The sequence below is a fragment of the Geotrypetes seraphini genome, chromosome 2 (assembly GCF_902459505.1).
Source record: "Geotrypetes seraphini chromosome 2, aGeoSer1.1, whole genome shotgun sequence".
Lineage (NCBI taxonomy): Eukaryota > Metazoa > Chordata > Amphibia > Gymnophiona > Dermophiidae > Geotrypetes > Geotrypetes seraphini.
In genome coordinates, this window is record NC_047085.1 from 442,752,024 (window position 1) to 442,764,994 (window position 12,971).

Here is a 12,971-nt window from a genome sequence, read left to right on the forward strand (position 1 = left end):
AAAAATGCCCACTGTCTCCCGCCACCAAGCAAACCCCTATGCCTCTGATGACTGGCACCCTCTCCCCTTACCTTGATTTAGATGGCTGACCAGAGGGATGCCTATTCCCTCCAACCAGCGGCCTGCCTCTTCAAAATGGGCCTTCCCCTGCCTGGTGCATCCTGGGATGTACATGGAAAGAGCCTGATTGACCCAGGTTGTTTGAGGCCCCTCCTATAGGTGGGGCCTTAGGTGTCCGGGCCAAGCAGAGCTTTAGGGCTCCTCGCTGATGCATCTGGGAAAGGACCTAAGGCTGTGATTGGCCCAGATGCACAAAGCTCCTCCCATAGGAGGGGCCTTCCACATCCTGGGCCAATCAGAGCCTCAGGCCCCTCTCCAGCGCATCTCAGGATGCACTGGGAGAGGAAGGCCCATTTTGAAGAAGCAGACTAGCTGGCTGGAGGGAGTAGGCATCTCTCTGGTCAACCATCTAAATCAAGATAAGGGAGAGAGGGTGCCAGTCGTTGGAGGCACTGGGAGGGGGGGATGTTATGTGGAAGAGGGAGAAAAGTGGGCATCTCTCCCGCTGCTAGGGGATGGGGTAACTTGGTGGTGGGAGAGAGTGGGAATCCCTCCCACTGCAGGGGGGGGGTTGCTTGGTGTGTAGGAGAGAGTGGGCATCTCTCCTGTTGCCGCTGCTGTGGTTTTAAACAGTGCTGTTCGGCATCCCTGGACCAGTTTTTGATTTTTGTCGCCAAAAGTCAATGTCGCTTTTGGAGAATGGCTCGACAATTTTTAGAGTGCTCATTTCAATACTGAAGAGCCCATTTGCATGGCAGTGTCTGAGACTGCTAGAAAGCTCACTAAATGCCGAGATAAGCCGTTTGATAATCCGCTGCTAAAATGCATGCAGGCTAAACTGTCGGAAACCAATTTAGCGACCGCGTTAAAGTTTTGAGAATCTGGCCCAGAATACTGTTTTGATGGGGATGTAATGAATGGGTTTTGTTCACAAAATCCTGTGGTTGTGTGTGTACTATTGCTTCAATGATTTTCAATAAAAATGGAAGATTAGCAATTGGACGATAATTACTAGGGTCTGAAACATTTAAAGATGCGTTCTTAAGTTCCCCTATCCCCAGTTCGACCCTGGTGTCATTTTGACTTCTTGGAGGTTGAAGAGGGAAAAGGACCAGAGGCTTGGCTTCATCTAGGTCCTGTGAATCTAAGTCTTCATCCCTGATAGATCTCTGAGATGAGTCTCCGTCTTAGTACTGTCAAAAGCACCTGAACTACAAAAATTTGACCACCCAGAACTTCTAGAGGTTCACAGTCTGCTGTCCAGTAGAGATTTCGGCTGGTGATCTGCTATGCTGGTTTTCAGACTATCCAGACTCTTTCTGAACATCATCTGTCCCTTGAAAGGGGGTCTGCTGAGAGTAGCCTTGGAGGTGAAATCTCCCACCCATTGTCTGGTCCAAAGCATTCTGCAGGCTCAAATGGAATAAGCTGAGACTTTGCTCATGACTGATGATGTTGTAGAGAGCACCAGCTACATAATCTACCTCCACTAGCATAAGCTGAGGTAAAGGCTTGTCCTCTACCAGGGTGAGTCCACGCATCTTGGTATGATATGCGTATGCCACAAGAGAAGCTGCTGCAGCTGCTTTGATCCATAAGGCCAAAGCTTTGAACCTGTCTTTTTAGAACCACATCCACTCTGCAATCCTGCATATCCTTTAATACTATGCCTCCCTCACTTGGCAGGGATGTGCGCTTGGTTAAAATCTATCTTAGGTTGAGCGAACATCTGTTGACACTCCTGCGCCATAGGATACAGCCTAGACATTATTTTGGCTATCTTTAAAGAGCCCTCAGGAGCATCCTAGTACTCTGTGCCTAAAACACTCATATTGGAATGCCAGGGAAAGATTTGGGCTGCACTCTCACTCTGCTCACGATAGAGTGGAAGGGGCTGCTGGGAGTCCAACTGTAACTACCTCAGGGAGTCATTAATGAGCTCTAATAGCGCCAAAGGCTTGAACAGCTGGCGTAAAGTGGGATCCTCCCCTTGGTCAAGGGTCACTTCCTGTATACTTGCTCCTGGTTTTGAACCTGTATCTCCCAGCAGGAAAGATTTGCACTGTGACAGCAAGAGCATACAGACTGATCCTTCATCCTCCGAGTCCCTGTCAGAAAGGGCCACAGGATCATCCACTACTAATGACCCTGATGCACCATGGGAGACAAGTCTCCTTGCATGACCCCTGGTTCGCTGCCAGGCGTCATATGAGGATCCTTGCTATCAAATTAACACCAAGTCCCCTTTAGGTAACTCCACCTTAAGTCTCTTGGGCTCCGTGGTTTCCAAGCTCTTATTCGTAAGTAAACCACTGATCCAGAGCTTCGGAAGCAATTTTCTCTCAGTAGACAGCAACCCCCCCCCCCAGAAGTTCCTCAGTCCTAGAGACTAAGGGGGAGGCTAAGCCTGATGCTCCCACCTCCCCTTCATATGCTGCGTGGCACATGGTGAAAGGGATCCCTTCCAGCAACCATCCAGTGCAAACTGGCATGAATCAGGGGTAAAAGAGTCAAAATGAGGTGATTTGAAGGATCTGCAAAAATTTGAAAAAATGAAATTGGGAATGGCTACTGAGACAGCATTTTGGTATCCAAAATGGCTTTAAAAAAAACCAACAACCACCCCTTAGAAAACAGATTTTAGAGGTGTGGGTCCCTATAGGATGAGGTTAGACCCCCCCCCATTTTGCCCATAGGCTGTAATAGCCTTACTCATGTGCTCTGAAGGTGCTAAAGCCTGCCTCGGCACCAAAAAGTAGCTGGATCTGGGAGAAGAATCCCTGCCTCCATCAGCTAGTCCTCCAAACGCTGAGATTTTGGATTGCCAGTCGGACGGAAGTCAGACTGAATCCTCAACCCCCATGGAACTGTGCAAGCAAAGGGGGGGATGTGAAATCGCAGCTGGCATCCTGTGGATGCCTAACAGCCTGTGCTCAAGCCCCTGTGATTCAGTAGGCAAGCTAAGCTACTAGGGATATGGGCCCAGAGCTCCACAAAGTTTTCTGCAGGCTGACCAAACAGGTCCCCGAGGGATTAACCTGCCAGCTGCAGACCCAAGTCTGTTTCTTCTCCACACAGGAGTTCTTTCCCCCACACTGGAGCACTGAAAGCCACAAAAATCATGAATACCCCCCCCCCCCCCAAGAGAAAGAAATATACAGAGCAGATGAAATACGTCATGGGCTGTATCAGGGTGGAAGAAGATCTCTTTTTTCTTAAAGGCAACAAGAGGGCATCCGTTGAAAATCAGGGGTGGGAAATTTCATGGCGACACCAGAAAATATTTCTTCACCGAAAGGGTGGTTGATAGCTGGAATAATCTTCCACAACAGGTAATTGAGGCCAACAGCGTGCCAGATTTTAAGAAAAGATGGGATTGGCTCGTGGGATCTCTTCATGGAGGTAGTTAGAGGGTGGATCGTTGGAGTGGGCAGACTAGATGGGCCGTGGCCCTTTCCTGCCATCATTTTCTATGTTTCTATCAGAAAGTCACCTTCCCGGCTCGCAGAGAAGAAAGATAAACTGAAGGGGCAGCAGAGCCCTCTGAAGGAGGAGAAGCTGAAAACCTGGAATGGATTCCTTTGGCACAGCTTGCAAGCATGGGGAGAATATCCTACTGTCCAGAATGATACACCTATTGCACTAAAAAAAGTAGATAATGCAGAGCCAAAGGTTAGTTTTCATATTTCTGCTTTTATTCAATGGAGTTTAAGCACTCATACAGTATGCAGAACATGAAGGGAAATAACATTCAAGTACATTGATCTGCAGCAGAAAAAAATGGGTGATTTTATACAGGGCATGGTTCATTGGTATTAAGTCCTGAATGCAAGCCATTGCATTAAAAACATCCTCCTGTACATCTGTCAAACTACCAATAAAAGCATGTAATAATAATAATAATAATAATAACAACAACTTTATTTTTGTATACCGCAGTACCAGAATAGTTCAGAGCGGTTTACATGACAAGAGACTGTACATCTACAGCAAAATTTACAAATAAGTCAATCAATCAATATAACTTAGCAATTTTGAACTATTTTGAAAGCAGTTACAGACTGAGCAAGTGTTCACAGTGGTTGTTTCGTCCATGTCATCTTCAAAACATTCAGCATCTTCCAGAGCAGAGTTGCCATTGTTTTTACAACTCACTGTAATTTTTTCACTGGACTGTGTTTCTATTCTAATCAAGTAATCATCAGTTGTTACAAATACTTCAAAGGCCGGTGAACGGTGAACTGACTGAAATTGCAAGCCAATGTCAACTGTACCACCAGCCTCTTGAGGTGCATGTACCATAGTAAAAGACACCTAAATGGTCCATCCAATTTGTCAGTAGTTCATGATTTAAGTCTTTTTTTCTTTGATATTTCTGGGCCATAAACCATAGAAATCCATCCGGTACTATCGTTAGGTTTCAAATACTGGAGCTGCCGTCTAAGCTCACTCCAGCCTATTCTAAACCAAACTGCCATATACGGGATAGACCATGCAAGTCTGCCCAGTACCAGCCTTAGTTCTTCAATTTATACCATTCATTTTCTAATCAGAGATCCTCTGTGTTCATCCCATGCTTTTTTGAATTCTGTCATCATTTTCATCTTCACCACCTCTCTCTCAGGAGGGCATTCCAGGCATCAACCATCCTCTCCATGAAAAACAATTTTCTAACATTACTCCTAAGTCTAACGTCTTGTAACCTCAATTTATGCCCTTTAGTTATACCATTTTCCCTTCTCTGGAAAAGATTTGGTTTTATACTAATACCTTTCAGGTATTTAAATGTCTGTATCATATCTACCCTGTCCTTCCTCTCCTCTAAGAGTATACATATTCTGGTCTTCCAGTCTCTTCTTGTATGTCTTTTGGCACAAACTCCCTTCCATTTTTTTTAAATAATGATTTTTATTTTACAAAATACATAGCCCCCCCCCCCCCAAAGGCCGCAAAGTGAACACAACAGAATAATCACACACAAAGGACTACAAATCTTTACAGTATACAGTTGTGAGCTATTTCATTTTTATTTATAAGAGATATTTAATGAGAAATTTTTGCCAGGCTAGACAAACCCCAAAACAGAGAATCATAAACAGAAAAACCACCAGAATACAAAACTCCTACATAAATATGAATCATAGAGCCCAACATGAAGTAGCCAGAGTAATCGCACATCTATATTTTCCAGCACATGAAAGTTCGGAAGTCTATGTGGAACTAGCTAACAATACCAAATAAGAATACATAATCTAGTTACTTACTGTAGCTCCCATCTACCTCCCAACAATCCACACAAGTCCCAAATCCCATTCCCACCCCCCTTATTCCCACCCTAAACTCACTAATTCATACCCCCCCAACTCGGCTCACCACCCAACTCCACCGGCACCCCCCTCTCCCCTGACATAACCCTGACAAACCTATTACTACCTGGACCCAGAATGGTGTAAAGTCACCCTCCAAGCTATGTAACTGTTCCATACTCTCTGGTAAGGTTCCATGCACATCTGGCGCATCACCGTCAATTAGCACATAATCGAAGCGATTAAGTAGTCACCCCCTAGTCAGCAATTTATCCGTATGCCAGAAACTGGCTAAAACCATCCTAACTAAGATAACCACAAATATGGACAGTTGATGCCCCTATGACGTATACCCAGGAATAGGCGCATTAAGCAAACGGCAGTCCATTAAAATAAGACAATGCTTGCCTGTGATATTGACAATCAATTGCCCCACCATGTTCCAATAATCCTTAACCTTGGGGCAGGTCCACCAGATATGCCGAAAAGACCCCAACTATCCACAGTCCCTCCAACATAGGTCAGTGTGCTGGGAATAGATCACAGATAACCGCTGCGATGTCATATACCAGCAATAATACATTTTAAAAACATTTTCAATTAAGGAAGCAGAGAAAATAAGCGCCTATAAAGCCTTCCCCACTCCAAGTCATCTACTGTCCTCCCCACCTCTTGAGCCCATTTAACTCTATAACTATCCTCTGGTGCTTCCCGCAGTAACAATGCCCCATATAAGCGAGATATACCTCCCCGCCCCATGCCCTTCCGCAGCACTATTTCCAGTCTAGTTTCCCCCCATACCAGATCCCAATAAAACTGCTTATGTAGAAAAAGTCTCAGTTGTGAGTAAGGTTAACACATCAGTGTGCCACAAGCCATATTCTTCCTGTAGGTGCTCTCCCTACCAGTTTTGACACCTTCCTCTGGATTGCCTCAAGTCTCCTTATACCCTTAGTCAGATACAGCCTCCAAAACTAAACACAATATTCCAAGTGGGGTCTCACCAACGACTTGTACAGGGGCCTTACCATCTTCTTTCTTCTGCTGGTTAAGCCTCTCTCTATACCACCTAGCATCCTTCTGGCTACAGCCACCACCTTTTCACACTGTTTTGCCACCTCAGGTACTATCATCCCAAGTTCCCTCGCCCCATCCATGCATATCAGCCTTTCACCTTCTAATACATTTGGTTCCCTCAGATTTCTGCTCCCCAAATGCATCACTCTGCACTTCTCTGCATTAAATTTTAGACCATTCTTCGAACTTTTGCAGATCCTTTTCATGTTTTCCACTCCTTCCGGGGTGTCCACTCTGTTACAAATCTTGGTTTTATCCTCAAAAAGGCAATCCTTTGTTAATAACCCTTGGGTAATGTCACTCACAAACACACCTTTCTTTTCTCCGAGTGAATTCCATTAAGAACCACCATCTGGCATCTGTCAACCAATTTCTAATCCAGTTCACCACTTTGGGTTCTAACTTCAAGTTTATTTAAGAGCCTTATATGAGGAACCGTGTCAAAGGCTTTGCTGAAATCTAGGTACTTTACATCTAGTGCACATCCTTGATCCAGTTCTCTGGTGCCCAGTTAAAGAATTCAATCAGATTTGTTTGGCACAATTTACTTTTACATTATTAGCTATGTTGCCTCATAGCTTGTAACCCATTAGATTCTAGGAAATTCACTATCCTCTTCTTCAGCAACGCTTCCATTATTTTTCCAATAACTGAAGTGAGGCTTACCAACCTGTAGTTTCTCACTTCATCTCTGTGTGACCACTTTTGTCAAGTATGTGATGTATCAAACTGTGTCTTGCAAAAAAAACCAAACAAACAGCTGACTGTAGCCTGATTATCTGAATTCCCTGCAGCGTGCATATAATCAATGGAAGTTTTGACATTAATGTTGGATGATTGCTTCTGTTCCACTGTAACAGCACAAAAAATAAACCAATCCACTATCGTAAACACATCCTCCACTACTGGATATGTTCCACTGTAAGCATAATGCAACACACAATTTGCTTTCTGTACTATTTGAATGTAAAGATGATACCCTGATCACAAGGTTGAATTGCACTTGTGTTTGGTGACAGAAAGACTAGCTTTGTTGAAGTCAGGTTGCTGGGCAATTGTCCACAAAAAGGATTTTCCTTTGCCTTCTTTTTTTTCTTTTTTTGTCAAATGCATCCATCCAATCTTCAAACTGCTCACCAATCATCCATGTTCATTTGTTTGTCTTAAAGGTCACCAGAGGGCTTTTAACATTTTTGAAACAGTGTGGATTTTGTGATTTTCTGTATTACAAATAACTGGCATTTCTCAGTGCAGTAATGTTGCAGCAAATTGTAGCTATCAGATGGTCATATACTCTGTTTTTTGAAGCACAATACTTAGTCTGTTAACAGTTAACCACATTATCTGGTCTATAGCCCTCCATTATTTCTGGCAAATGGGAAAGCCTGTTAATTGCCTCCCGTTCTACACCGGCACACTCACCAGCAACAACCCTGTATACCATATTTTCACGCATATAACGCGCGCGTTATACGTGGTTTTTACGTACCGCGCATACCCTCGCACGTTAGACGCGTGAGCGCGTTGTACAAAATTTTTTTTACATAGTTCCCCCCCCCCCCCGATGTCCGATTCACCCCCCGCAGGACCGCTCACACCCCACCCCGAAGGACTGCTCGCACGCACTCACACCCGCTCCCGCACCCCCACAGCCTCCCGACCCCCCCCCCCCATCATGTAGAAGCTCCTACCGGTGTCCTGCTGCTTCCTCTTGGCGGTCCCGACACCCGACACGATCGGGGCAAGAGGGAGCTCAAGCCCTCTTGCCCCAGCCAACCGCGGCACACCCGACACGATCGGGGCAAGAGGGAGCTCAAGCCCTCTTGCCCCAGCCAACCGCGGCACCCCCGACACGATCAGGGCAAGAGGGAGCTCAAGCCCTCTTGCCCCCCCGACTCCCCGACCCGATCGGGGCAAAAGGGAGCCCAAGCCCTCTTGCCCCGCCGACTCCCCAACTCCCCGACAATATCGGGCCAGGAGGGAGCCCAAGTCCTCCTGGCCCTGGCGACCCCCCCCCCCCCCGCTAGTTGTTCGGGCCAGGAGGGAGCCCAAACCCTCCTGGCCACGGCGACCCCTCCTCCCCCCACCCCGCACTACATTACGGGCAGGAGGGATCCCAGGCCCTCCTGCCTTCGACGCAAACCCCCCTCCCCCCCAACGACCGCCCCCCTCAAGAACCTCCGACCGCCACCCCAGCCGACCCGCGACCACCCTGGCAGACCCCCACCCCCCTTCCCCATACCTTTGTGTAGTTGGCCGGACAGACGGGAGTCAAACTCGCCTGTCCGGCAGGCAGCCAGCGACGGAATGAGGCCGGATTGGCCCATCCGTCCCAAAGCTCCGCCTACTGGTGGGGCCTAAGGCGCCTGGGCCAATCAGAATAGGCCCGGGAGCCTTAGGTCCCGCCTGGGGGCGGGACCTGAGGCACATGGGCCCAACCCGACCATGTGCCGCGGTTGGCTGGGGCAAGAGGGCTTGAGCTCCCTCTTGCCCCGATCGTGTCGGGGAGTCGGGGGGGGCAAGAGGGCTTGAGCTCCCTCTTGCCCCGATCGTGTCGGGGGTGCCGCGGTTGGCTGGGGCAAGAGGGCTTGAGCTCCCTTTTCCCCCGATCGTGTCGGGGAGTCAGGACCGCCAAGAGGAAGCAGCAGGACACCGGTAGGAGCTTCTACATGATGGGGAGGGGGGGTCGAGAGCCTGTGGGGGTGCGAGCGGTCCTTCAAGGTGGGGGTGCGGGTGGGAGTGCGTGCGAGCGGTCCTTCGGGGTGTGGGTGCGTGCGAGCGGTCCTTCGCGGTGGGGGTGCGAACGGTCCTGCGGGGGGGGTGAATCGGACGTGGGGGGGGCATCAGGCTTTCAGGATGGGGACAGGACTTCAAGGGGGAGAGGAGAGTCGGGGCGGGCGAAAGGAGAGTCGGGCGGCGACCGGAGAGTCGGGCAGCATGCGCGGTATACGGGTATATAAAAATTTCTGTACATAGATTTGTGTTTTTCGAGCACTATACCCGTGTGCGCGTTTTACACGGGTACGCATTATCTACGTGAAAATACGGTATATTATAGCCTTTTTCTTTTAAAACTTCATTCAAGGGTATGGCGACAGGATACTATTCCTTCCAAGGACCAAGTGGTACTCAAATTGGACTATGTATACCATATGACCAAGTTAACGGCTATGAAATACTATAGACTGGGCAGGTTCCACTTGTGGTGGAAACCTTATGAAGTTTGGTGGGAATGAAGGGGGACTTCAGTTTTCTCTTTTCTGTGCTATTTCCAGAACCTGGGGGGGGAGGGTTAGTTTTATTGTACAAATGTTGATGTGGTTTATGCCTTGCATCAAACAGTCCTGTTACAACTGTTCTTGCTGTATGTGTCTTTCTCTGTTTTTCTTTCTCTCAATAAAAGAGCTAAATTTTAAAAAACCAACAACAACAACTCATTCAAGGAATCCATTGCAACACTTCCATTTAACCAAATGCCCAGAAATCTCTAAGTATTGGACCTCTTATCAGAAGTTATTACATTACATTAGTGATTTTTATTCCACCATTACATTGCGGTTCAAGGCGGATTACAGAAGAGGACTTCTGAACATGTCCAGAGGTGTTACAGAGTAGAGCGGGTTGCTTCAGAGGATTGAAAAGTTTCATTCAGTATTAGTTAGTCTTCATGGATTTATTTACTAGCAAGGTTTTTATTTCTTTTCTGAAAGTTTTGTAGTCTGGGGTCACGATTAGAGAGTTGGTGGTCTAGTTTTGCTGCCTGTGTGGCTAGAAGGCCATCGTACAGTTTTTTCCGTTTGACGTCTCTGATTGGAGGGTATGTGAGTTATACAGTGCAGGTCTGTTTAAACCGCTTTAACAATGCCTCTAAGTTCCATGTACAGGCTAGTTTGCATCTGCTTACAGTTTGTTGCTGCTGACAAATGAAAATCCTTGTCTATTTTGTCCTATTTGTTAGCTAGTTTTGACATAGTACAATCTCAGTACTGAACTTTTCTGCAATGTTTTTGCACTTATAGTGATTAACAACTTTATAACTTCCATTTTTGCATTTAAGACCAAATTTACAAGCTTAGCCACCATTTTAACATGCATTTGTAGATCAACATGACACTGTTAATCAGAGTCTGAGTAAAACTGCTGCTAAACTAGTATCTAGCTTGTGATGAAGAGCAAGTGGCCCAGACATGACTGACATTAAATGATAGATTTTAAATTGCCAAATGGCTAAAATTGGCATTAACCAATGTGTGACATTACACAAGAGTGATAATAAGCAGAGTAAGTCCTTGTTAGTTACAATGGGTGCCAAACAGGGACAAAAAGAGGCTGTGACATTATTAGTCCTGCAGCTAGTTATCAAATCTATTGAATTTTAAACTAATAGTTAAGTGATTTTGTAATGCTCAGGTTTTTACTGCTCAAAGTCATATTTCAGAAAAAATTTATTCTGTAATATTTCTGGACAAATGCATCAGGTAGAGTTCCACCTATCCATGCTGAGCCCTATCTATCTATGATGCACATGTGCCCCTGAATAGAAATTTAGTCAGGTCAGGATGTAGGCTAAAACTTAACCTGAAGAGTAACACCCATAAGTTAAATTATAGAGAAATCCATCTACTTAAAATATTTATTTATTTATTCAATTTTCTATACCGTTCTCCCAGGAGAGCTCAGAATGGTATACATGAGTTTATTCAGGTACTGAAGCATTTTTCCCTGTCAAGCTTTGTGGCACTATAAAACAGTGCTACAAAACAGAAGACACTGATTAGCTGAAAAACTGCTGAAATATAAGGCATCTAATAAGAAGGAGAACCTATAAACACTGAACTTTATATAGTCTACATAACTGTTCTTATCTACTAAAAATTAACATTCTAGTTTCAGAAATCAGATATAGCAATGCCTAAGGCTTGACTTGTATTAGAAGCTTATCTCTGGTCAAATACTAGGGGGTACCATACCTGTGTGTTCTCGGTCTCTGGTTCAGAGATGCTGTTCTTCCAGGGCTGTGCTGACTCCCAAGCCTGGCTGGACTTGTCATGTAATCATTGGGAACTGTTGGAGGCTTTACAGGCTCCAACGTTTTATATGGTGTATTCCGTCTAGACAAAAGGGAGAACAAATCAATTTAAATAAATTGATTTTACTGTATGTTTTTCTGGATGTTCACTCAGTTTTCATACCCCAACTTATACAAGCAAATAGTTTTTGTTTTTTTTTTAATTGAAATTTGCAATTTTTATCAATAAGGAAAGATTAGGTTCTTACCTCAGTAATCTTCTTTCTAGTAGACATACACATTATTCCTGAACTTTCAGGTAGTTAAACTATTCCCCGCTATAAGTCTGATAAAGTCAAGACTGACACCATCTTTGCCAGAATGAGCGAGTGAAAACACGCCGAGTGTAAGGGTTTGAAATGTTGAAGAATGGACTTTACTGACTGTTCTTTAGAGTTGATTAACATTAACACTGTTATTTTGTGCTTTTCTCCAAGGAAGAAGTCTGTTGCCCTGACGCAGCTGTAACAGCAAAACATCTGCTAGCTCTCATCAGCAAGAACAGGCCTGGGTAGAGAATATTCAAAAGTCCCAATCCAGATAAGTTTTTTTGCAATTACAAACTACCTGACCTTCTCTGTACAACTTGAGAAATGACAAATGATCTTCCTTTGTTACCCTCCATTCATAAATATCTACCTACTCTACACCACTTTTTAGCACTTGACAAAGGACCTTACTGCTTACAACTCTAGAAATGACAATTGTTCTTCCATTGTAACCCCCACTAATAAATCTTTTGGAATCCGCCTTGAACCGCAAGGTAATGGCAGAATAGAAATCTCTAATGTAATGTAAAGTAATATAATGATTTGGACAGCTATTATAAAGGGTTTGAGTAGCTGATGTAAAGACAACTACTAAAGTTCACATTATTAATAATTAGGTCGGGACAGGAGGTTTTTGAGCCAGTGAGCCTTTCTAGTATGTCTGCTTAATACAAATATAAGCAGCATATCGGGTTCTTAGAGAAAATGGATCTTTAAGCAGATTGAAGTAAAGAAGATTCTCCACTTTTCAGAGACAAGCAGAATTAAAATTGTTTCCAGGGAGGTATTGGTAGTAAATTGGAAGACGGCCCAGAGAGATTGGAGGTGGAGCAAAAATATGCTAATGAGGTTCTTCTCTATAAGAATTCTCATGGGAATAGAATGACTAACTGAAGGTTCAGGAATAATGGGGTATGTCGTACTGGACTATTCCATATAGAACCCATAAAGAACACAACAAAAAGCACAGTTACTTACCGTAACAGGTGTTATCCAGGGACAGCAGGCAGATATTCTTAACACATGGGTGACGTCACCGACGGAGCCCTTGGTACGGACCTTTTAACTAGAAGTTTCTAGTTGGCCGCACCGCGCGTGCGCGAGTGCCTTCCCGCCCGACGGAGGAGTGCGTGGTCCCCAGTTAGGATAAGCCAGCTAAGAAGCCAACCCGGGGAGGTGGGTGGGACTTAA

The 12,971-nt window shown here is 45.3% G+C and overlaps 1 protein-coding gene across 2 annotated transcripts in view; it reads right to left on the bottom strand.

The window, feature by feature from the left end:
* The window catches only part of ABI1 (abl interactor 1), a 216,405-nt gene that overhangs the window by 72,492 nt on the left and 130,942 nt on the right, over positions 1-12,971 (bottom strand). For both annotated transcript variants that reach the window (XM_033931414.1, XM_033931413.1), the window contains exon 5: positions 11,414-11,554. In XM_033931414.1, the coding sequence (XP_033787305.1) occupies positions 11,414-11,554 (141 nt within the window). The remainder of the gene's footprint in view (positions 1-11,413; positions 11,555-12,971) is intronic.